This window comes from Poecilia formosa, unplaced genomic scaffold (assembly GCF_000485575.1).
Source record: "Poecilia formosa unplaced genomic scaffold, Poecilia_formosa-5.1.2 Scaffold108, whole genome shotgun sequence".
Classification (NCBI taxonomy): domain Eukaryota; kingdom Metazoa; phylum Chordata; class Actinopteri; order Cyprinodontiformes; family Poeciliidae; genus Poecilia; species Poecilia formosa.
Window position 1 is genome coordinate 429,493 of NW_006800047.1, and position 25,609 is coordinate 455,101.

Consider the following 25,609-nt stretch of genomic DNA (forward strand, 5'->3'; position numbering starts at 1 on the left):
CCATCCATCCATCCATCCATCCATCCATCCATCCATCCATCCATCCATCCATCCATCCATCCATCCATCCATCCATCCATCCATCCATTTTCTTTACACCCTTGTCTCTGGGAGGGGTGCTGGTCGCCCTGATTCAACAAAGGCTAAATAAATATTTTTAGGTGAACTGCTCCAGAAAAACCTCAAACGTGTTTGTCTAAAAGTGTGATTAAGTGGAACATGTTAGAATGAGGCGCAGAATGCCAAATCCTAAACTGATTGGCGAGATGAATTTGATCTTTGTTCAAGCTGTCGCAGTGTGCTTATGTTGAATGGGGGATGAGAAAACAAACTTTTAATGGTTTTAACATCCTTCTCCTGTAGGTCACAGGAGGTGTGATTCAAAATCATATCAGTCTGATCTACAGATGTAATATCGATCAAGTGATATGTTTTAGTGTTCTGGTGTTTTGGTCCAGTCCAGATCAGGAAATCTGCAAAACTTTGGGAAACCTAAATTTTATTCTTTTGCCTTGCTAAATGAGCTTTAAGAGTCAGAGTGACTTTATCCTTCCCACCTAACTGTGACCAAAGCTGAGGTCTGCCTATCACAGTTAGAGTTTCTTCCCCATAACAAGCCAATAAAAGTGTTGTGTTTTTATTCAGCGACTATAAGTCTGAAATCCAATTCGCTGGTCCAAGCAGTGATGCCATCCAGCAGTATTTTCTGATCGGAGCAGAAACTAGCTGACAATTCAACGAATAGGAAGAGCTTAAAATATTGGTCTTGAAAACTGAAGTGATCTAATGTATTTTGTAGAAAACCGGTCTAATATCCTCAATAATAAGTAACTGCAGGGATGTATGAAACATAACTTCTTCCCATATATGCTGACTTAGAGATGAGGAAAAGTGGGTGGTGCTGTAATGTGCTAATTTGGTTCAGATGTCTTTGATTTGACATAAACCTGAGCAAAAAACAACAACAAAAACATACCTCATCAGAGGGGGATTCCTGAAAAGATTACCAAGACTATACAAAATGAAGGTGCATTAGGGTAGGAATAAGTTGATCTGGAGCAGATAAACATGGATCATTGTTTTGGGACCAGAAACAAAATTACAAATCAGCTGTGAGTTACTCTTAATAATGCCAAAAAGTACAAAGGCAAAAATGTATGCCATACTTTCTAATATCTTTAATTGTATAAAATTTGGAAAACTATATAGCATTATCCTTCGACTCTAAATATACAGTACTTAATAGTTTGTTTTCAGCTTCAACAACAAAAAATATAAATAAAATGTTGTATTTCACAGCTTGTTCCTTTGTTATTGTGAAGTCTAAATAACGATCCTGATCTAATTATGCTGATCAAATTGCCTTGTTTTCTCGTCTTTAATTGCTTCATTTTTTGTCGTACTTTTGTATTAAATTCAAAACAAACTCCAATTCACCTTTGCTTTGAGGCAATAACAGTGTAACCGCTCAGACCTCAAACTTATTTAAAAATAACTACAATATAAAAACCCATTAAATTACTTACGTATAATAAAACATGAAGTAAAGTATTAATTAACGCGAATTTCTTCTAGCTAGCGGCATCCAAAGAGTTTGACAAAAAACAAAACAAAACAAACAAACAAAAAAAAACAAACAGAAAAACTCGCCTGCCTTGACACAGCAGTATTTGGGGTGGCGCGGGTGACACCCGGGTGTTTTGCTCGGCAACATCCGCACAGAGATGGCAGTAGAGCCGTAGCTGACTGTGGGGCCTGTGCGGTGACCAGCAGCCCTAACGTTACCGAACCACAGACTGGAGGGAAGGAGCGCAGCGCTAAACAAGGTAAAACACGCCGTATTTTATGCTGCTAAGGCGTTCCGACAGACTTTTTGAGACTGTTAAACATGTTTTGGGGAAATATGTGCATCCCGGCTGCTGCTGGAGAACCGCTAACTTGGCTAAGTTTGTAACGTTAGCTTGCTAATACCCCTGTCCGTAGGAAACATTACCTCTAAAAAAATCAACAAATACGCTAAATTATCACCTCAACTACTTGTCAAAACATACTCACAACTAAAAACGATAATTGCCTGCAAACGACGTAGTAGTAAAACCAAATGGCTACAAAATAAGATGTTTTATGTGCAGTTTAGTAGCTAGCTTAACGAGCGCTAGCTACCAGACTTTAGCTTTCGTTGCAGATTACTTCCAGTACATTGCTTTAAAATGTTCACATAGTGCCAGGCATATTGCTGAGATGTGCCATAAGACAGGGGGTACACTTTGGCTGAGAAACAGTGGGTTAAGACCGGGAAGGTTCAGAGTCTATATCTGTGAACCACCGTGAAAAACATGTTTGGTGAACGTGCAAAGTTGGTCAATGTTTGTTGACTAGATTACTGTTTAGTACCATGGTAAGTTATTTTATATCCACGCAGGGCTCCGCAGCTTACGCTCTATCGTTTAAGAATATGATTACTCTACGTTTTGACCTTTGATGTTAGTTAATCTTCACCCATATCTGTATTTTGTCAACCTCCCAACCTCTAAAGTTATGAAGATTTGTTTGTGATTTGTGTCTACGTTCAGATCCCCATTACCTGAGGCAGGTAAGCACTTGCCTCACCAGCAGCTTTTTAATTACACACTGACAAACTCTTTGCTTTAGAGCCCATCTTGAGTGAACACAGACAGGAATAATTATTTCTAACAAATGCACTGCTTAGAGATTTTTTTGCTACTGATTTCCGGTCACTTTCTGAAAATCTCTGACCCACGACAAATTTTTTTTTTTTGCTGATTTGGATGTTGTATAGCCATAAATGCCAGTAAAATACAACTCTTTTTCTGCATTTGGGTTAAATTTAAAACTAAATACTTAATGAGCCTAAGTTACAGAGCTATAAGAAATAAAATCCGACTTAAAAAAAGTTAAACAAGGGTCTGTCACCGTTTTACATTACATTTTATAGCTTAACATTTTTTTCTTTTCTTTTTTTTTAATTTCAAGATATTTAATGTTTTTTCTGAGATCATTTTAAAATAAACAGCTTTGTCCAAGAGGAGAAAGCTCTGATTTACTGTTATGTACCAGCTTTGTAAATTATTTATCCATTTATTGTAATCATAACGGAGCCTTAAGCAGCCATTCTGTGGGAAATCAATTAATTATTTATATTGGGAGCAAAGGCAATGTCGCGTTTGTGAGAGCGAGAACCGCTGTACTAGACGGCTATGCAGTTAAACAGGATTTCTCAGTTATTTCAAAACAAAGACACGGTAACAGAGTTGACATTTTATGCTGCTTTTAGCATTTTATTACCACAGTTAGCTGCATACGCTTTGAACAAATCGGGCTCTTTGTAACAATAAAACACCCCAACTTTCAGTGTAAAGTTTTCAGTTTCCTGTTTTCTTCTGTTGTGGCATCCTGAAGTAACTTCAAACATGGCTCTGTGGAAAATGCAGTTTCCTTTCTAGAACCCTGAAACAACTACGGTCTCTGGCTTCGGTTCTAAACACCTCGCTCATGGTGGAATTAGCCGAGTTGACTTGGAGAGTGTTTCTGTGACCTGGCAACGATTGTGTGTGTTAGAAATCAGATTTTTTTTTTCCTCTTTAAATTTCTAACTAATTAACCTAACCGTTGTCTTTTGTGGGAGGAGGTACCTCTAGTAATAACGCCACCAAATGTTCTGACTATTTGTTTCGTCTGTAGGTTCTTCGAAATTTGTGCTCATACCACTAAACACAGACATCAAATAAGAGGTTTAACATGTTTGTTGCCTTAGGCTCAGAGGTATTTGTCATTTTGTTGAGCAGGTTTTTCTGCCTGAGAAATGGAAATGTGTTGCAGATGCTAATGTTGTTTTCTACAGCATCCTGTGCTGTTGTAATTTAGGATTTTGGATGTCTAACTTGGCCAGTTTTGTGTTGATGGAACATTGAAGGAATCACTCCCAGGTGGATTGTCTTTTGAGGAGAAACTGGAACGTTCCTGTTTGCATAGTCTCTTCTTGTGAAAATACATCTTTAAGGCAAACAGGACCAAGGAAAAGTATTCGCATAAAAACAAAGGATGAGGGCAAACCTCCAACTTTATTTATTTACTTATACTTTTTTTTTTTTTCAAATAAAATGTTGCTTGTGACTGGTAAAGAATATACTTTAGCTAAATTTTCAGTCCCTTCATTTTTTTTTTTTTTGCAATTCCTCTATTGTAGAATTTCATTCAAAATAAACAGATGCCTACTTTTTTTGTGGTAATGCATAATTATGAGCTTTTTGCAAATTTTGTGCAAAGAGTCAAAAACTTTGAATTTAAAGCTGCATATAAAAAATATTTATTTTTCCTTATTTATTAAAACCATCATGTTGTGACAGTATTAGATGAGATGGGTAATGTGTGGAAAAAATGGATCTCCTCCACTTTCTCCCTGAGCTAATATTACCTTCTGCAGAAATGCTTTGCTCCCATTCTAAAACAACCAATCAGAGCCAGAAGGAGGGTCTTAATGCTGTCAATCAACCTTGTGTATGCTGCTAAATGTGCTAACAGTGAAGGAACAACTTACAGTTGCAGAAAAACTGTTGATCCGCAATCATCAGTGGCTGTGCTAACTAGCATTAGCATTGGTGGCAGGCCAGTTGTAGTGTAGCAAAATCAAAGCAGGAAGGAATGAGCATGAGAGTGACTGAGTGGTGTGTTTCTCCACTTACTGGGAGTATAATGATACTTTTAGGAAATATGCTGAGATTTTTTTTTTAATAAGTTACATTCTGTATCTTTAGGTGACTGTTAACTCCCACTTACAGGTGGCAGTATGTCTTACTTCTACAACTTATCACTTGATGTCAAGCTATAGTCCGTGATCGTCATGGCAAATGACAAAAAGGTTCACACCCTTAAGCGCAAATATTTCTAAAGTAGTGTCACAAAATCAGTGAGTTTGATTGCAAAAAAAAAATCATAAAACAATTGCAAACTCCTGTAGGGACTCGGTTATTAAAATTTTTTTTGCTCTTTAGCATTTATTCCTTTTACAGTTGAACACTGCAGAAAAAACCAATGCAACCTATTAAGTTCAGCTTGGTTGAGATGCAATGCAAAATATTGTGAAAATGGATTTGGAGGCAGAATCATCTCTTGGTGTTATCCAGACCGACTCTTTGTGGTTTTGCTGTTGGACTCGATGCATTTCTGCACCTCCAGGCCTTCACTATCTCCCTGTCCAGACTGCACCTTCCAAAGGTCAGCAGGTTTCCTTGCTGGTTGCCTAAAGTGTCTTCATCCCAAACACAGTGTAGGATGTTGTCCATTTACAGACTTTTATTTTTGGGATAATATTTAACCACAGTACTTGTGTGTGTGTGTGTGTGTGTGTGTGTGTGTGTTTTTTTTAAAGCTTCTGATTTTATGCCCGACTCCTGCTTCAGATAAACCAGAGTGCATGCAGCAAAAAATATAAAGGGCATTATGCTCGAGCGGTACCCGGCCCTCGCTCTGTTTTGTAAGCAAATCCACCCGCACACCGCTGCAGTGATGACAACAGGTTAGGAAAAATCCACTGGCCGACTCAAACCGTCTTCTTCTTCTTTTGTCTCGTTCATGTCCAGCATGCAGCCGTAAGGTGGAGGACGGGAAGCAGAGGAATGTGAAATATTGAACTCACATTTGCGTCGTTTGTGAGAACAGAAGTGTCTTGCAAAACTATTTGCAGCCCTTGAATTGTTTTTTTTTTCTTTTCTTTTTTTTCCTCCACATTTTATGATGTTACAGCAACAAACACCATGTATTTTACTTTTATTTTAGACAATATGCCAACACAAAGTACTGCATCATTGTTAGTAGTAAGTATTTTAAGCTTAACTTTCTCCTTTTTGTCCTTTTTTAAAACAAACTAAATAGTTCATACTTTTGTTTTCAGCCACTCCAGTCTCAACTTTATCACAGCTTACAACAGATGATGTCACCACCATTTTTAAATTTGTTTTTTCTCTGTTTCAAACTTCCTCCTAACTTGCAGTCTGAGTTGTGTGGTGCACTCCTTACTTTTTTTTTTTTTTTTAAAGCCACTGTAATAATGCAGCAGTCATCCAGCGAGGTTATGTGAGGGCCTGGCCGTGTTTATCTCTTTCTGTGCGACTCCTTTCAGAGGGTTGGCGTTTGGGAAGAATATCATCGGCAACAAATTACACCCAGCCGATCTCCTGTAAACAATATTTTCTCTGCTCGTTGTTCTCATGTCCAGCCTACAGCTTAGGAACGACAGACATGGAAAGAACAAACTTTATTTTTTGCTTTTTGAAAAAGTTTGAATTTGCAGCTTGAAGCACAAACAAAATGCCAAGAAAGGCGCTACATATTTGTTTCTCTTGGCGCCAACATGTGACCCTTCTGGTTGAAAACAACTGCAGAGAGACAATGGCGAACTGAAGCAGACATGCCTCACACGCAAACCCTTTTAGCTCAGAGATTTTGGCGTTACCTTCTTCTCATGCCGGCATGATATTGTGGTCGACTACAGGGCCGGATTTACAAGGATGTGGGACCCTGGGCTGGAAACCGTGTTGGTGCCCAGTCCACGAAGGAAAAATTCTTTCACTAATGCAAATTACAGACCATTAATAGTTTGAACTTTAAACGTCTTCAGACACATGGAGGCCCATTGCTTTCCAACCTCGGTTTCAGAAAGGCGTCGACTTTTACCCACAATCCATGCTGCCCTCACATTTACAGGGCCTATAAAAACTAATTACATATTGCTTTTACAAATCAATCACGATCAACAATTTTATTTTTTTGCCAAAAAATGAACAAAACTGATTTCTACAAAATAATAATAATTGAATAAAATTATCTTAAAAAATAAATGATTGCGTAACTATTCACCCCCTTTGAATTAAATGACCGAATTCAGAAATAAGTTTTTACTTTGAATTTAAAGGGGATTTGTGTCAAAAAAAAAGAAAGAAAAAAAAGGAGCAAATTTTGCTGATTTGTTAAAGCAATAAAAGGGACAAAACATCCAAGGTGGGTGTGTGTTCCCTCTACAAAACCAGAACGCTCACCTTGAACTTCCTTACCTTTTTTATTTTCGAGCGAGATGCCAAGGTGTTTGCGTTCCTTCGAGCTCTTGCTCTTGTTTTTACAAGGTGACGAAGTATTTTGGCCGGTATGCAGAGGTGTGCAGAAGAAAAACCAGGCCGTGTTTGTTCTGCCAGAGTGCAGCTGGATTTCTGAGTCCTGGATTTTGTGTCTTCTCATGAAAACTACCCCACCGAATCAGTGTAATTCCTAATCGTACCTGGAGTATTTTCTGCTCTTCATGCTTTATTACGTAGAAATCCAACAACCTGTGATGGCTTTTATGTCGCATCACTTCCAGTTTCCATGATCTGTGTTTGACCCGCACAGTCAGATATCAGCAAATCTTGCTTTTATTTCCCTGACGTATTTCGTAATTCCAATTGTGACGAATTGTGGAATCAAAAAGGTATTTTAAGTTTTAAATGTTTGCGCTCTTTTATTTATCGTCTTGTTTTGCTTTTTCAGTTCAAATCTACAGGATTAATGTGGCATTAAGTGCAGAAAGAAAACGTAGGCTATTATTTTAATGCTCCAATATTTTTTTTTATATTGCAAAGTCCTGGCGTTTTAATGGGGTGTGTACACTTTTTAAGAGAGACAGTTTGTTCCTTACCCTTATCTGAATTTGACTAAGCAAAGAAAAATGTATAAAGACACCTGCAGTTGGTTGATGAAGCCTAGAGACCAAAAATGAGGTTGTTTTGATGCATCCAATGCACTTTGCTTTATCCTTTTTTAAGTTTTATTGCTTCTCTGATCTATTGTGATCTTGGTTTCAGTGCCGCCATGGGACACGGAGTAGGCTGAACAGGAGGGCCTAGCAAAACACATCTGTTGTGAGTATGCATCAGTTTATTACTCTAATATTAAGGTTACAACAACATAATGCTGCTTTTTTTATGATAATCTCTTTTACGCTCCTAAGGATCAGTTTGAACTTTGACTGAAAACAGTAATGAGTAGATCCGGTCGTTATTAGCTTTGGAGCCTTTCGCCCGGGTCTTATTTGTGAATTCGTGCGGAGTTAGCGGTTGACGTCTCTGTTGTGTGTTTTCCTTTCAAAGGCTTTCCCACTGTGGTGAATGACATGGCCACGGCCTCATCGAGAGCAGAGACTAGCCATAACCACAGACGCACATCACAGCTCCATGCCATTGGTGAGTCAACGTGTTCTCAACCGGAGGATCACCTTTCAGGTCTAATTTTTTTCAATCATCTTTTCCTCTTTTTTTTTTTTTCGTCCTCTAGTTTCATGTGCCAAACTCAAGAGGAAGAAGAGCGTTTTCGGGGCGGCCATTTACGTGGAGGTGACAGCAGAGGGAGAGACCCGCCGCACGGCGAAATCTCACAGCTCCTCCAACCCAAAATGGGACGAGAGGCTGACTCTGTAAGCACCGTCCGTTTACCCCTTCCTGCCTGGCTCGCCGTGTTTGTGTGAAAACGACATTCGGCAGCGTTTGAGCTCGTGTAAAAACGCCATTAGAGAGGCAGAAGGATCCATTCTAATAAGCTCGGTTCGTGTCCCGTACTGAGCGTTACGCAATCAAAATCCAGCTTTTTCAAACAGTTTGTGAATTCCGCGTAGCATCCGAGGAGGAAAACCCCCTCCGGTGGCTCATCTGATAATCATTTGAAAAAGCGAGGAAGCTGCCTGCAAGCACACAGACCTCTTTGTGTTTTCTCACAACTAGAGCTAACAGCACAAACACTGCAGTTTCTCTTGCAGCATCTCGACCGAAAGCCAGGAATTAATCACTGCAGACGGTTCCAACCCGGCTAGTTAGTGCTGATAAGAGCGGCCGTCACAGTGCTCAGAGGCTCGTGGATGTTTTTGCTCGCTCCTGTGGGTCCTTCTCGTGACTTTGAGGTTGTAATGCAAGATGTTTCCCTTTGGAGCGGTATGCTGGGCTGTTCAAACAATGACCGCACTGTGTGCTGCTCGTTTTGTCCTTGTTTGAAACTCAACGACGGGGCATTGTGCCAGACGTGGATTTTATCATTTCTAGGGGAGGGAAATGTGAAAATGAAAAGAAAAAAAAAAAATCAGTGTTTTTATTCATTTGTTAGATGTTAAACTTGCTGTGCTGAACTTCAGTCGGCTGAAGGAAAAGTCGTAAATGGCATCCTGATTAAAGTGTATGAACTGTTTATGTCAACAGCAGCAGAAGTGTGAAGGTTAACTCCAAAACCTCCTTTCTGTTTTTTAACTTATTACATTCACTGTGTCCTTTTTTAAGCTCTTATCACTTAAGAAGTGTTTTATGTGTTTTTGATTTTTATATTTATTTTTTGTAGGACTGTAACGCCACACACGCAGGTGGATTTCAAAGTATGGAGTCACCACACCCTGAAAGCAGACGCTCTGCTGGGCAAAGCTACGCTGGATCTCATTCAGGCTTTGGAGCGGCATGACAGAAAATGTGAGATTATAAGATGCATAGACCTAAAGCTTTAATCAGTTTAGGAAAATAGTGCATATAAAAAAAGCAACGTCTGATTATGCAATGATAAACTCTACAAAATACTTAGAATGAATCCTTATAATGAACTAAATTATTAACGTTCCACCCAGATGTTTGGCCGTTATTGTCATTGCATCCAAAGTTTTACACCGACTGTATTTTATAGCTCCAAATAACTAGTAGTAATGCATATAATAATAATAATAATAATAGTAATAATAGTAATGTTATATTTTTTATGTAATTTCAGCATCATTTAGAAAAATAATTAGTTTCTATTTTAGATTAATGCAATATGTTTTGTCTTGCGTGTTTCTGTAAATACTGTGGCATCTTAAGTAAATGGCAATTTAGATTAAAGATGAAGAGTGGCAATTAACTGCTTCAAAGGAACAGAGATGGAATAAGGGGACTATTGATCAATCAGTGCAGCAATTTCCTCAATTTTGGATGACTGGCAATCGGCCGACGTTTACATGTGAAACCGTTTTTATCCACAGATGTTGCCAAATTTGCAACTCTGCTGCTGTTTCCAGCCATGTTTCAGACCCAAGTGAAATCAGTTATAACACCTGATGGTGTCATTTATTAAAAAAAAAACAAAGGAAAAACAATCTGTATCGACCAAAATCAGAATTGGCATGTCAGGCTTTTTAAAGCTTGCTGACCAGCCAGAAAAACTTCTGTCGGTGCACGAATGTATTTAATTGTATCGTTTTCTTTATTTTCCTCTCTGACTGTGACCTTTCTCTCTCCCCGCTGCCTCGTTTGTTCTCCACAGTGGAGAATGTGAAGGAGGTGCTGAAGCTGAGTGTGGATCAGAAAGGGGTTTCTGTGCCTGTCGGCGAGCTGACTGTGTACCTTGATGGCCTGACTGTCACTGACCAGGAGGAACTGGCGCCACTGACCAATGGCAACGCAGCAAATGGCACCAGTGAGCGCACTATTTATTTATATTAACTGTGTGTGTGTGTGTGTGAAATGGCACCAGTGAGCGCACTATTTATTTATATTAACTGTGTGTGTGTGTGTGTGCGTGTGTGTGTGTGTGTGTGTGTGTGTGTGTGTGTGTGTGTGTGGGTGGTCCATCAAGGAAAAAGTTCAGTTTGAAGCATAATGTAGTTCAATATATTCAAGATAATATACTTCTTAGTGGGAATGATCTGCCTTATAGTCTGTTCAGCATAACATGTCCACGTTAACATTCGTTTATTTTTAAATCTATTTTCCAGAAGTCCAGCAGAATGGTGATGCCATTCATGAAAACGGAGACTCCTCTTCCTCTTCTTCAAGGGCTGCAAACAGGTAAACTCATGAAACAATCAATTTTGTATTTCTTTACTTAGGTCAACGTCTTAAAAAATTAAATCAATGAAGGGTCTTCGTTGTACTTGAACATTGTAAAGATTGTTCAGCAAGTTAAAGGGGCAGTATTAAGTATTTTCCAGGCACATAGTGCCATTTCATAACAAGTAAACTTCAGATTTTTTTAATAAAAAATTCTATATATTACCACTTATTATTTACTCAGAACTTATTGTTTTAAGTGTTTTTTTATGCAGCTAACATGTGCTGGTAAAACATAAACCAGTCTCTTGTAAGGTTGCCTACAAAACAGATCCTTCCGCCTTGCTTTGAGATTTTATGTCCGTCTTTCTGTAGCCACGTCTTTGCCTCAAACTTAACTCTGAGTGTGATTTTTTTCTTCCCCCCCTGTTTTAAACAATGTGTACATTTATACTTCTGTTTACCTTTTTAATGGGCTGCAACCACAGAGGGGAATAGTTTGTGTCTTTGCATTGCTTGCCTTTACAAGGTGCTTGAAGCAGAAGCCAAAAACACTGCAATACACAAACTTGTCATAAAACCCAGAGAGTTATCGCTCAAAGAGATTTAAGGAGAAATAACAACTGGTTCAACCTTTAAAGCAAAACCAGCATAAAGTAATGCTAAGTAATGTTTACTTTCCTTTTAAAGCACCGTGAATGGAACAGACTTGGGTCAGAGGTCAGGCTCTTGCTCAGCCTCCAGCGGAGCAGATGGTCCGGTGCCTTCCAGCCCTGCCCTCGATCACACCACCGCTGTGATCAACGGAGATCCGACCCCCAACTCCACCCCGGTGCACCAACCTCCAGACAGCGGCCCAGACACCAGAATGGGTGGGTTTACTTTCTCTCTCTCTTTACCGCCCTCTTCTTTTTTTTTCTTTTTTTCTCCATCTTGTAATAATCTGACTTTCTCTTTAATTTTAATTTTAATAATAATTTTTTTTTTTTTGCACGTACCTATTCTGTTTCCAGGAAATGGATTCAATGATCTTTACGTTTGTATTCTTCACAGTTCATGGGGTTGTAATGAAGTGTAAAGAAGAACAGTTGATTAATTTTCATTAAGTGAGGCCTGCAGTCTCTGCTGCTGTCAGCACCTTTGTCCGAACACCCAGGAGACGCATAAAGCAAAGCGGAGCAGAGCGCAGTATGCTGCAGAGCTGCTCTCAGCTGAGGATGATGAATGAAGGTTACTTCTTTTCAACAGAAGAAAAAGCTACGTTTACCCTGTTTGTTCAAGAGAAAAACCCACACTTTTCTGATTAATATAGGTCGTTACTGTTCATCTGATCTCCCGTTAAGTGCCGGTATGGTTTAATGCTCTTCTAGTTCTTTAAATCTGTCTGTGTAAACTGCAATGCAGTGAAGAAATGCAACCTTTTTCCCTTTTTTTTTTTCAGAACAGTTAAAAAAAGTGTAATCTCTTTCACACTTCCACATAAGCGTGACTTTTCATGATTAAATGTAGTGCGACATGGATTTTACCAAACAGTTTGAGCAATATTGCTCTTTTTTTATTTAACATTCTATGCAGTAAAGACAAAACCTTTATCCAAAAAATATTATTCTTGATTAAAAATGAATGCAGCGTTTTTTGTTGCATAATGACATTCCTCTGGGACGGACGTAAAACGGCTCTCTGGACTCATTCTGGAGATGGTCCAAAGACGGACACTGGTTGCTGAGTTCCAGTTATGGTTTGTGTGTCATTATCCGAGACATAAATATTCCTGCAATTGTTTAGGAATAAAACGTTTACCCTGTGTGGTACATTGAATGCTCAGTCACTCAGTTCAGTCCAGAATACCTTGATCTGAACCCAAAGACCTTCCTACTTATATCTAGTCTCTACTTCTGCTTCTCTCTTTGTGAAGTGGGACCAACAGGATTTATGTTGCAGTCACTGTGTACTTTAGGGTATTTACACAGCTCTGCCTGTGAATTTGCCCTCCATATCTGAATTTCTCTGTTTGTACTTCTGTCTTTAACTCTCCCACCACATTGTCAAAAAAAAGTTTGAATTGCTCACAAAACCTTCCCTTTCCTTCTCCTTTTCTCTCCATGTTAAAATCTCTCCTGCTGCTGGACTTTAGTGTAATGTCTCCTCCCTGACTCTTTGCTCTTTCTATTGTGACAATGAATATTTCCTTTAAATATTTGGAAAGCAGGAACGTCTACAACTTCTATCTAAATGGCAACGGATGTAAAAGGGGTAAAACAACATTAGTGTTCTCGTTAAGCTTAATATGAGACTGGCATATATTAACTGTTTAGCTACCATTATCTGCATGCAGCAGCATTAAGTACTCAACTGACACGGTTTGTTTGGAAGAAAATCGCCATTTGGCTCTGGTTAATTGCTGAACAGAACAGACTATGCAGCTCGGCACAGCAACAGGTCTCCCCTTGTGGTGCCTTTAAAGGCGACTTGGTAAATCACGTTACCACACCTTCAAGGGACAGTATTTTGTTTAATTGACGGTGTTTTTCTTAGCTTTACATCGTGTTACAATGTTATTCCTTCATCAAAAACATGTACCTTGATTCTTTCATGCATGTTTGAGAAATCCTTTAATCTCCCATGGCAACCGTTCAGCTGTGCAAAATGCCTTGTTGGACATAGCTCAGCCTTCGAGGATGTAGCTCCTCCTTGGCAAAAATATTAGAAGAGCGATGTTATGGTGACTTCCTGAAGGCGGGGTTTCAGAAAGAACAGGAGTTACTTAAAGAGACAGAAACCAATTTCAAAACGCTGAATTTCTTTCAAGTCGCATTTGATATATAAAGCATTTTTATAACAACTGAAGGTAACATACTTACTTAACTACCTGGAAAGTACATCATGTATCATGCTGGTTTGATGTAGTGAAATGGGAAGTTAAATTAAAAGGAGGCTAAGTGGATTGGTCAAAATTCCCCTGAGTTCGAATGATTGGTCAGAAAAGAAGGAAATTCAGAAATCGTGAAGGTGATTGGTCAGATTTGCGGGAAAGTTGTGGTGATTGGTAAAACATTGCAAGTCTGTGCAAAATTTGCCAATAATGATTGAATTTGCAGTAATAGTTGCAACTTCCTGGAGTGACATGACATTTTAAAAAAATATTATCATGCAAACAGCTCTCTTATTTAAAACTATATTAATGTTCTTTTTCGTGTAACCCTTTTGCTGCTTTTTTTTTTATTATTAAAGTGCAAAGTAAAAGGCAGACTTGCTCCTTTTTTTTCTTAATATTCTACAGTAAACGGGGAATCCTCTGAGACTGTTCCCAGGCAATCTTCTGCTTCTAGAAAGGAAACGCAGCCCTCTGCAGGTGAAAACGAGGAGAGCTCTCACGATGCTGCCCCGCCAGACGCTGAAACATCACCAGCCAGCACTTCCCGGCCCCCTCCAGCTCCCACAACTTCCTCCGCCTCGTCTCCTGCTGCTAAACCTGCCAACGGCGCCGCTTCCTCTTCCTCCGTCGCCGCCGCTGCTTCCACCACGTCAGCCTCTGCAACCCAGGGAGCACCCACCATAACAACGTCCTCATCGTCCTCCTCCTCCCCAGCGCCGGGAGAAGCGGGGGCTTCAGGAGCAGGCAGTAATAGCAGCTCAACAACAACTGATGGGGTGAAACCCAGACAACAGGTTTCTAATGCTCCAGCAGGAGACCCTCTACCACCAGGGTACAAAAATAAAAAAATGTGCTCAAACGGATTTGATAACCTTCCTAGTTCAAACTTCATGACGCTGGATGTGTTTCAGGTGGGAGCAGAGAAAAGATCCACATGGGAGAACTTACTATGTAGACCATAACACCAGAACTACTACCTGGGAAAGACCACAGCCGCTTCCTCCAGGGTGAGGGGCCGCCGTTTTACCTCAGACTTTTTCAAGACCGTATAACTTTGAAAGGGACGTCTGTTTTGGCGTTTTCAGTTTTAAAGCAAATGTAAACATAATCCTCTGTTCTTGACCAATGACTATTAGCATCAACTAGAAATTCACCAATTAGACTCCTACTTGCTGATTTCAGGGTGTCCATGCATCCTTTAAAATGTCTTAAATTTATCTAAAATTAAGTCCTTAAAATGTTTAAATGTATTTCAAACAAAGTTGGCTTTAAATATATTAATCACAGGTCTTAAATGTTGTGACAGGACTACTTAATCTCAAATAATCTATGTAGTTTGCTGTTGCTTCCTCTTCTTTCAGATTTTCTTTACAAAGATGACAAGAAAAACACTCATTTGTATAAACTTTGTTGTGTTGTAACACTTTAATCTGACACATGTTGACCATAAAAGAAGAAAATATCCTTCAGTTCCTCAATTGACATGAAAATAAATTGGTTATAACATTATCTCCATTTATGAATCAAGATGTATCTCAAAACTTCATCAAGATTTTACTCCATTCTTAACAAAAGTTCAACAGGTCTATGGGTTTTTGATGATGCTTTTGCCTGAAGAGAGTTGGAATTTTCAGTTTTCATTGATTTGGAAAAAGAAGAAAAAAAATCAGATTTTCCTTGGATTAATTTCAAGATCTTTTTGAGAATTATTGAGCATGATTAATGAGAATCATTAATTTCAAAAGTGGATCCTTTATTCTCTATCTAGACAACATAAAATGAATGATGCACATGAAATCACCGAGCTACATATCATTCGGTTACTTGGACTCGCGTTTCTCTGCTTCTGAAACTCAAGCCTCCTTTTCTGTTTGTTGCCAGCTGGGAGCGCCGAGTGGACGATCGGGGTCGGATCTATTACGTGGACCACAACACCCGGACCACCACGTGGCAGCGGCCCACCATGGAATCGGTGCGCAACTTTGAGCAGTGGCAGAGCCAGCGCAGCCAGCTGCAGGGAGCTATGCATCAGTTCAACCAGAGATACCTCTACTCTGTAAGCAACCGTTTCTGTCTTCCTGCTGATTCCTTTTTAGTCAGTTTTCTTCATTCTGTGTTGATGGCAAGTGCCTGTAAAGTTTTAAATCTTATTTCCTGATTTGACTTCTTTTTTTTTTATTATTAAATGACTATCTCCTCCCCCTCATTGGCTCGTTCAGTAAGATGAATAACGGTTTATTCCATGATTGTTTTTTCTGTAAAAAAATAAAAATAAAAAATCCAATTTGTTGAAATAAACAATTTTTATAGAACAGATTTAATTAAAAACATTAACTTGGATCTTGATCTTGGTTCGATTTCTGCACTCTGCTGAAAACACAAAGCAGCTGACATGAGTCGTACAATGATAGTCAGCAATATTATTTCATTTTTTCTATCTATTTTTTAACATTCCTAAAAGAATTTGTCTTTCTTCCTGTTTCTTGAATGGAGTGTAATGCATATTGCTCATTTCAGGCATCTATGATGTCTGCTGAGAATGATCCTCTTGGCCCTCTACCTCCTGGTTGGGGTGAGTTCATCATTGGTCTGCAGTACGATAAAGTTGTTAACTTTACAGTCCTTTAAAATAGAGACTGGAGACAATAGCTGCATTTCCATCACAAATGTATGCAAAATTTTGTCGATATGACGCTAATGTAAAAAAAAAAATATGAAATTTTGCAATTGCGTTGTTTCCATTAAATAAGAAATGCCATTAAAATTGCATGTTAATAAGTTTGTTCATTGAGAAACATACTATGACATCATCCTCTTACCACTTCCTGTTGTCGTCTCTGTAGTTTCCGCCAGTGGTAACATCTAGTTGATGCGACGTGTGTGATGCAGAAAAGTGTTTCCATTGTGGTTTTGTGAAATACACTAACTTTGATACAGTCAAGAAACCAACTCATTCTAGTGCAAAACCGTTTTATCGAAAAACATGAGGGTTTTTTTTTTTTTCTTTTCAAAATTGGTGTATTTCCATTAAGCGAATTTATTTTCATAATTCCAATTTGTGCAATTATGTGGTCAATGGAAACGCAGCATCTAACACTTTAGCTGCTTTTTTCTAGTGAGAACTGTTTGCTCTGACCGTAACAAAGAACTCTGTAGCATCCTGTATAGTTCTGTGTCAATAATTGGATTATACATATTCTAATCTAATCTAACTTTAATGTCGTTATGTGTCATGACTACCTGTAGAGAGGCGTGTGGACTCCAATGACAGAGTTTACTTTGTGAACCACAATACCAAGACAACGCAGTGGGAAGACCCTCGAACCCAAGGGTGAGTACAGGGCAAATAGAAACCAGATGTGGGCGGTGCATCCAGAGTTATAATATGGTTTATGGAAAATAAAAGCTTTTCCATACATGCTGTTATGATGTGTAACGTTTTGGTTTGGCTCATCTGATCCGAAGCACCCACCAGGTTTCATCTTGTTTTTTTTCCCTCTATTTATTAGTGTATTTTGTTTTGTCATTCATTTTACAAGTTGATCTTACTAATTTACTGCTTTGCGGTTTTATCGTTTCATAAAGAGTTTTTATTCGCAGCCCTTTGGCAACAAATGTTGCTTTATTTACGGTGTGGTCCTTGATAAAATAAACTCGAACTGAATATATATGTACATATATATTTGTGTTGTACGAAGGTTTTCCATCCACTGGCTAATTTGCAAACCCCATCGTTGGTTGGACCTTTTTGTTTTTAAGACAGCAAAACTAGAAATCTATACATGTGTGTGTGTTCCTTTGCAGGCTACAGAACGAGGATCCTCTGCCTGAAGGGTGGGAAATCCGGTACACGAGGGAAGGAGTTCGCTACTTTGTGGATCACAACACTCGGACCACCACGTTCAGCGACCCGCGCACCGGGAAGTCTTCTGTGTAAGGGAGATTCTCATTCATCATGCTGCTTTTGATCAGTTACCCCATGAGCTTCGGCTCTGTGTGTGTGTGTAGTTTACAGAGTGGATGTTCTCTATTAACTGTATGAAATCCTAAAACAAATCTTTTCCTGAAGTGAGGCACTTTTCTAGCATTCACCTTCTGAAACGTTTTTCTGCTCAGCACCAAAGGCCCACAGATTGCATACGAGCGCAGCTTCAGGTGGAAGCTCGCTCACTTCCGTTACCTGTGTCAGGTCTGTGTTTTCTTTTTGTTGCATCTCTGTTTGACGGCATCGTTTACTCTCTGATGCTCATGCTGTGATTTGTTCTTCAGTCTAATGCTCTGCCAAGCCACGTGAAGATCACCGTCTCCAGACAGACGCTGTTCGAAGACTCTTTTCAGCAAGTAAGAACTTCAGTCTGAGTTTTCTCCTCTGACAAATGTTATATTATGTCATGTTTGTTCTGGGCATGGAATATATGGCTTAAAAATACATTTATTTTTGCTCACTTTCTTTTCTAAAAACGAAAATTGTATAAAGTATTTTTAAAATGCAGCTTTTATTTCATCCAACCCTTCTCTGAGCTGCATGACTGAATATTAAGGCAGGACTGTGAGAACTTTTGTTTACTTAAGAGAATATAATCACAATAGCAGAAAAAGATGCAATTCTTAAAATCTTAAAATGACAAAAAAAAAAACAGTTGTTTTTAAAGAGCAAAGGTTTAGAGGTATAGGAACATGATGTGAGCAGCTCAGTGTGTGATTCTTGCTTCAAAATAGACAAAGTTTCTTTCACAGTAATTTCAAACATACAGATAATTTGTTTTTTTAAACGTTTGGTTTTTTTTTTTAATTTTGTTGGTTAAAGTTTGGCTTTGGTTAGGTTCAAGTTTTTTTTTTTGGGTTTTGGTTTTGTTAACTTTGGGCTTTTTTTTGTTTAAAGTAAAATATAATCTTAGCCTGGCCCTAATATTCCAGAGTTGCGGAATTGACCAGAATTCAAAGTCCACAAAGCAGAAGCTGTAAAACCCACTTGTCAAACAAGATGGCTGAACTATGAAAACCCTAGGATTGCACTGGTGTGGGGAAAAGAAAAAAAAAAAAGTTCAGATTTTCCAAAAATGAAATCTTCAAAAACCAAAAAATGTGATAAATCGATAAAGTTGATTTATCGTCCAGCTAGTAAATGATGTGTTATTTTATCTTCCTGTCTGTTTTGTTCACTTTCAGATCATGGCTCTGAAGCCTTACGACCTACGGAGGAGGCTGTACGTCATCTTCAGAGGCGAGGAGGGTCTGGACTACGGTGGCTTAGCCCGGTAAGCAGAATGAGTTTAGAAACCGCTCCTGAACAGATTTCACCTTAAATCATTCACTGTTCTGCATTTGTTTTCCTCCTCCTCCTCCGCCACGCCTCTCAGGGAGTGGTTCTTCCTCTTGTCCCACGAGGTGCTGAACCCCATGTACTGCCTGTTTGAGTACGCAGGAAAGAGCAACTACTGTCTGCAGATCAACCCGGCGTCGGCCATCAACCCAGATCACCTCTCCTACTTCTGCTTCATTGGCCGCTTCATCGCGATGGCACGTCCGCTTAACAAACCCACCCCGACACGCCACCACAACTGTTTTCCGTCGTTCTGTGCTAAATAAAATGCTGACATTGTCCAAAATAAGCGGATGCATTTCTCGGGCCGGTTAGCGTGCTAACTGCTAATCTCTCCCATTGTGTCTCTGCAGGCACTTTTCCACGGGAAGTTCATCGACACGGGCTTCTCTTTGCCGTTCTACAAACGAATGCTGAACAAGAAGCTCATCCTGAAAGACCTGGAGTCCATCGACCCGGAGTTCTACAACTCTCTCATCTGGATCAGGTGAGCTGTGTGTTTGCGCTGCGGCGCTCACTGTCAGCAGCATTCATGTCCTCAGAGGTCACGGCTGCACAGCTGACATGCATCAAGAGACTTTGAAAGGAAGTTTAAACAAAGTTTGTTTGTCCTGGCTTTGTTTTTCCTTCCTAAAAGTGTGAATGTTTTTTTTTTTTTTTTTTTTTTTTTTTTTTTTAAATCTTTAAATAAATGGTCAAAAGATCGTTTTCAAATCTAGAAAGAAAACAAGGGATATCAAACTTTATGTCCGAAGGTATAAATCTGATTTGTAGGTAAGGTTGACAGTTTGGAAAAACTAGGAATGAACGAATCTTGATTTAAATTTGCTTACAGCTTACAAGTGAAACAAAAAGCCACATTTTGCTATTTGTATGCTACTTTTTTTTCCTAGCAGCAAAACATAAGAAGCAGTCTGACTTTAGAAGAAATTAGGGCCTTAGTTTGACAAGTTTTAGTTACTTTATGTACCTCAAAGTATCTTAATTCAATATGTAAACTGAGCTCCTACTGAAACAACAGAGTAACATTAAAACTACTGAGGTAATGCCAAGAAATAGTGATAAAATTGAACCGTCTGCCTTCAATAAGCTGCCTAAAACTAGGGTTCTGTAACTTTTTGTGCTGTTCAGTTGTATTATTTCACAAATTCTGTTTCTTATTTCATGTTTTTACAAAGAAAACACATTACTTAACCTTTTTTTTTTTAAGTATCTAGTCATGTGTAGTCATGTGATTAATGTTAATTTTAACAATTCAACAGAAAAATAACCCAAATTTATCAGGATATTAAAAATCATAATTTTTCTTTAGTTGTAGCTTATACTGTTGTCCCAACATTGTGGTTGGAGTTTCTGTATTTCCTTGCATAGAACATTACTGTATAAATGAAAACAGAAGCAGTCATGCCATCGCTTCTCCTCAGGGACAACAACATTGAGGAATGTGGGCTGGAGATGTACTTCTCCGTGGACATGGAGATCTTGGGGAAAATCTCGTCTCATGACCTGAAGCCCGATGGCACCAACATCCTGGTGACGGAGGAGAACAAGGAGGAGTACATCAGGTAGTTTTCTCAGAATATAAATAAACCCAGGGTGCGTCCAAAGTGCATCTGTGGACTGTCATTGTCATTGTTGATGCTAAAAAACATTTTCTAGACCAACAAATCAGAGTATTCAACCCAAAAGGTTAGAAAACTGTACATCATCTGAGACTTTTTTCAGTATCTACAATAAATTATTCTTTTCTACATTGCTTAATGAAAATATTGCATCTTTAAATCACAAAAATGCAAGATTCCCAATTAAATTTGTAGATTTTGGTTTCAACAGCCCTGCTCTAACCTGTGAAATTGCTGTCGTCTTAACCAGTGTTGTTCAGTGTGTGGCCACCAGGGGGCTCTGTGGGGGCCTCAGAATGTGTCATAGAAGTTGAGTAAAAACATGCAAATATAAGAAAAAAATTTAAATTGTTTTCTGATTTTCAATTATTAATTTTTTTTACATAATTAATTTAAATGTCGTTTCTGATGCTCATTTTCTGATTGGCTGCCAGTCAAATTAATCAAGCTGCTTTGCTCCGCAAGCAAGAAGGAAAGAAATGGGGAAATGTTCAACAAGAAAAACGCTCTGAGAACTGCAGGGTAGTAAAATAAAATTTGAAGTGATTAATATTGATTAATTGTTTAATAAAGTCTCACAAATTGTCTAGTGATTAATAATATAAACTATTGCATACTTTCTCACAAATTGTACTACCTTGTAATAAAGTCATATTATCTGATAATAAAATTTTGTGCCCCAGAACTCATGACCATCTAAAATCCAATGGTATGAGGCAGCGTTTATGCAAAATGAATGTAATAATTATGGAATAGTGAATGAAAAACCTTCTAAAAGTTTATGTTTTTTTTTACATATTTTGTAGAATTGTCTGTGGGTTTGCAAAGAGGCCCCCTATCCAGAGGTTAATGCTCTTTGGGGGGCCATGGAGGAGTTTGGGAACGCTTGGTTTGGTCGTTATGAAAAGTAAAACCTACATATGTCTTGTTTGTGTTTGCAGTCTGATGGCAGAGTGGAGGTTCTCCCGTGGGGTGGAAGGTCAAACCAAAGCTTTTCTGGACGGCTTCAACGAAGTGGTCCCGCTTCAGTGGTTGCAGTATTTCGACGAGAAGGAGCTGGAGGTGAGCAGCAGCGCTCCTCCTCTGAGGACCGGCTTGCTTTTATTCTGATAACATCACAACTTTAGACTTCTCTGTGACAAAATGAATCAGTGGCTTCCTCTTTTTTTCTACTCGACCGGTGTTCTGAGTCTGCTCGTCTTTGCGTCCAGGTGATGCTGTGTGGCATGCAGGAGGTGGACCTGCAGGACTGGCAGAGAAACACTGTGTACCGCCACTACACCAGGAACAGCAAGCAGATCATCTGGTTCTGGCAGGTACTGTCGCTCAAGCGTTTGATGTGTTCGCATCTGACGTCAATGTGAGCTCCCTGCCAGAAGCGTCGGTCTGTAACCGTGTCTGCCGTCGATTTCCTCCCTCTAGCTGGTGAAAGAAGTGGACAACGAAGTGCGTCTGCGACTCATGCAGTTTGTGACGGGAACCTGCCGGCTTCCTCTGGGCGGCTTCGCTGAGCTGATGGGTCAGTGACGGAATTGGTACGACCCGGATGACGCCGGGAGCTTTACGGTCCTCTTGATTGTCTCATTTTGCGTTGCAGGAAGCAACGGGCCGCAGAAGTTCTGCATCGAGAAAGTGGGGAAGGACACATGGCTTCCCCGTAGCCACACATGGTCAGTAGGTTTCAGTTTGAAAACCTTTTAGCTGCAGCTTTTACTGTCAATTATATGTGATTGTATATGTGTATATATATTTATTTTAATTTTTTTTTTTACAAACCTTCTCATGCTTCAGACAAACACATTTGTGAGACTTTATGTTCTTAAACAGGGTTGACTTTAAAAAAAAAAAAGCATTACTGTGTAAGAAGAGAACACTTTTGGCACATTATTCCTGCACTAATGGGGGCAATCATTTTAATACCTTAAATATTTTAAAAAATATACTTGTTCTTAAAGAAGCAGTATTATGTAAAATGAACTTTCTTTTAGCTTTACATCATGTTATAATGTTATTCCCTCATCAAAAAGATACCCGGAGTGTTGCCTTGAATCTTTCATGGATGTTTGAGAAATCATTTAATCTCCCATGGCAACCATTCAGCTCCTTCAGACTAGCCAGCAACAATTAGCAAACACCTGGTGGAACTGAGCATCAGCTGAGCTCATGATAGGAGCTACTTCTCAGTACAACGCTGGTAAAAATGTTTTTAAAGGGTTAAAAGAGGAGCCATGTTGTGATGACTTCCTGAAGGCGGAGTTTCAGAAGTAGAACTTTCTTAAAGGGACAGAGACCCAATTTCAAGGTGTTCAATCTGGAAATAAAATTTCTTTTAAGTCATATCAGATATATGCAGCATTTTTATGCTACAGAATGGCTGGAAAACACGTAATACAACCTCTTAAAAGCATACACGTGTGTTAGAATGGCCCAGTCAAAGTCTAAAGTCTTAATTAGAATCTGTATGAAAAGTTGAAAAGAGGGTCTCACAGCTGCCCTTCATCCAATCTGGTGAAGCTTGGAGTTTTTCAAAAAGATGAAAAAAATAATTTTCTTCAGATGTACAAAAGCAAAATATTTCCACCAAGAATTGAACTGAGTATGATTTGAAGAAAAAAAAAATTGCTACTTTGTGTTGTATCAAGTGAAATCCCCATTAGATTGATTGAAAAGATACAAAATGTGACATTTCTTAACGATGCCTTGAAGAAGGTTGTATTAATTCTCTACTGACTTCCTCCTCCTAAACTCTCTGTTCCAGTTTTAACCGCCTGGACTTGCCTCCCTATAAAAGCTACGAACAGCTGAAGGAGAAGCTGCTCTTCGCCATCGAGGAAACCGAAGGATTTGGCCAAGAATAGAGGGACAAAGTCCTCTGGTGTTGTCCCCTCTGCTAGCCCCCCCTCTCTGCTGTTCAATCAGCCAAGAAAAACAAACCAACAACAAAAAAATTGCACAAGATAACCACCAATGTATATAAGCTATTTTGTCATTTAAAACCAAATCCTAATTTGCAGCATCATTTTTTGCCGCATTCCTGTTCCTAGTCCTTATATAATATATAACGCCCCCTTTTCCCCTCCATGAAAATATGCAAAACATTTCATCCATCCGCTTTTCTGTTTTAGAAACAGAAATCATGGATATATATATTTTTTTCTTTTTAGATGTCCACCCCAAGCGGCTGACTGGCTTTTTAAAAAAAAAAAGAAGAAATAATAAGACTGAAAGTGCTTTCGAGAGGGTTTTCTAGTTTAGGCTCAACCTTCTTTTAAAGCTCTAGTTCTATAGAGCTGTTAAAAGGCAAAAAGTTAGTTGTATTTGGCGTTCAGTGCCTGAAATTCAGTTTGTTTGTTTTTTTTCCTTGTGGGACAGATAGTCGTTTTAGAAAATCCTGCGTGCTTGCATGCTGCCTACAAACATTAGACGACCGCCGGCGCCGCAGCGAGCGTGTGCGCGCAGACTTTTTATTTTTCCGGCATGGATTGATGCCATCCTCAACGACAAAAATCGCCGATGGATCATCTCTTCTGGGGCAAAAACAAAAAAAGGAATCTTAATTGTGTCTTTAAATCGATGAGAACTCATGGGAGGATATTAGATATTTTAAAAATTTCATTGAAAACAAGCCATTAGTATGTATGTGTGTGTGAGAGTGTGTGTGGGTGGTGACAGTAGTGCCGGTTTATGCCAGAAACGTTCCAGGCTGTATCAAGACTGCGGCCTGTTTTGCACACTGTGACGTAACGAGAGAACGGCGTTGGCACGGCGATCTACGAGAACGACTCTGATCATCTGCAGTTTCCGTTTGCAACTCAGAAAATGGACAAACAAAAAAGAAAAGATACAGCGGCGCTAGTTCGTGTGATTTGCAGATGTTGGAGTTGCACTGTAGGTCGCGTCCTTCTGAAGCCACTGTGTTCGATGCAGCACTATGTTTTGATTATTCGTACCTCATGTTAGCAGGATTGCGTCGTCTTCAACCCTTTAGCAGATGGTGATCGGAGAAAAATAAGGCTCTGATATCTTTAGCCGCTGTTTTCACGTAAGGCCGAAGGTGATGGTGTTTTTTTAAAAAAAAAAAGAAATGTGTTACTTAGAGAAGCAGGCAGAACAGAGGGGGAGAAAATGCTGCTGTCTGATCGCTCAACCCAGCTACTTCATCCATGATGCTCACGTTGTGAGCTGAGAAAGCCTTATTTGCGTCATGTAGAGACTCAAAAAACCTGCACAGCCTAGGTTTCCTTCAGTTTTTAAAGGGACAGTGCCCCTTTTCCCCCCCTCTCACAGACATCACACCAAACTCTGCTGTTACAGATGATTTCAGTTAGAAGTCTTTAAAAATAAAAATAAAAAAAAAGAAGCAAAATTTAAATGTTAGATCACTGCGAAGCGCCTCAAGCTACTGTTCTGGATTAGCTTGTGATCCGTTATCAGTCATGTAAATAACATGTATTCAACTGATTGGGGCCGCAGGAGGCCATTTTATACAGAGATCCATCAAACTGTGCTTCCTTTCCGACAGAAATCTGTTATCCAAATCAGTTGTTGCGTGTTTCGATTGCATAAAGACGACAGTAAAATGAAATACTTCAATATTATAATCGACCACGCAGAGCTACCACTCCACCGATGGGGAATCTGTGATGCCTTTTGTTTTTATCAGAATAGCGGCGGGGGGTCGTTTCGGGTCGCCTCTGCCGCAGCCGGTCGTTCTGGTCCGGGGTCGGACCGTAGCTCCCGTCAGGCCCCTGGTTCAGGGGTCAGGGGTGGGTCGGCTTGACTGCCTGAAACGCTTCCGCTCTGTAACATATCACATGTAGATACACACTGTAAAACACCAACCACACTGTACAGAATGCCCCCTCTACAGGAGACCATGTGTATAGAAGATTCATTTCTAATCTGATTTCACCCATTTTAAATGGAGAGAGATGGATTTATGAGATACGAATAAATACGTGAATAA

The 25,609-nt window shown here is 39.4% G+C and overlaps 1 protein-coding gene across 1 annotated transcript; it reads left to right on the forward strand.

Annotated features, from left to right (window-relative positions):
* Positions 1-1,681: 1,681 nt before the first annotated feature.
* Positions 1,682-25,609, forward strand: wwp1 (WW domain containing E3 ubiquitin protein ligase 1). Its single transcript, XM_007559855.2, has 25 exons — positions 1,682-1,826; positions 7,854-7,910; positions 8,139-8,231; positions 8,323-8,461; positions 9,370-9,494; positions 10,318-10,470; positions 10,769-10,841; positions 11,514-11,695; positions 14,104-14,530; positions 14,610-14,705; positions 15,580-15,754; positions 16,216-16,270; positions 16,945-17,029; positions 17,503-17,631; positions 17,815-17,887; positions 17,968-18,039; positions 18,868-18,956; positions 19,059-19,218; positions 19,375-19,508; positions 20,446-20,586; positions 21,585-21,705; positions 21,855-21,959; positions 22,066-22,162; positions 22,241-22,313; positions 23,402-25,609. The coding sequence occupies exons 3-25, from the start codon at positions 8,162-8,164 to the stop codon at positions 23,499-23,501; spliced, it is 2,874 nt and encodes a 957-aa protein (XP_007559917.1). The 5' UTR covers positions 1,682-1,826; positions 7,854-7,910; positions 8,139-8,161; the 3' UTR covers positions 23,502-25,609.

Coding starts and splice junctions, on each gene's coding strand:
- wwp1 (XM_007559855.2), top strand. CDS start 8,162: ATGGCCACGGCCTCATCGAGAGCAGAGACTAGCCATAACCACAGACGC. Junction 14,531..14,609: donor GGAGACCCTCTACCACCAGG/GTACAAAAATAA, acceptor GATGTGTTTCAG/GTGGGAGCAGAGAAAAGATC. Junction 14,706..15,579: donor CCACAGCCGCTTCCTCCAGG/GTGAGGGGCCGC, acceptor GTTTGTTGCCAG/CTGGGAGCGCCGAGTGGACG.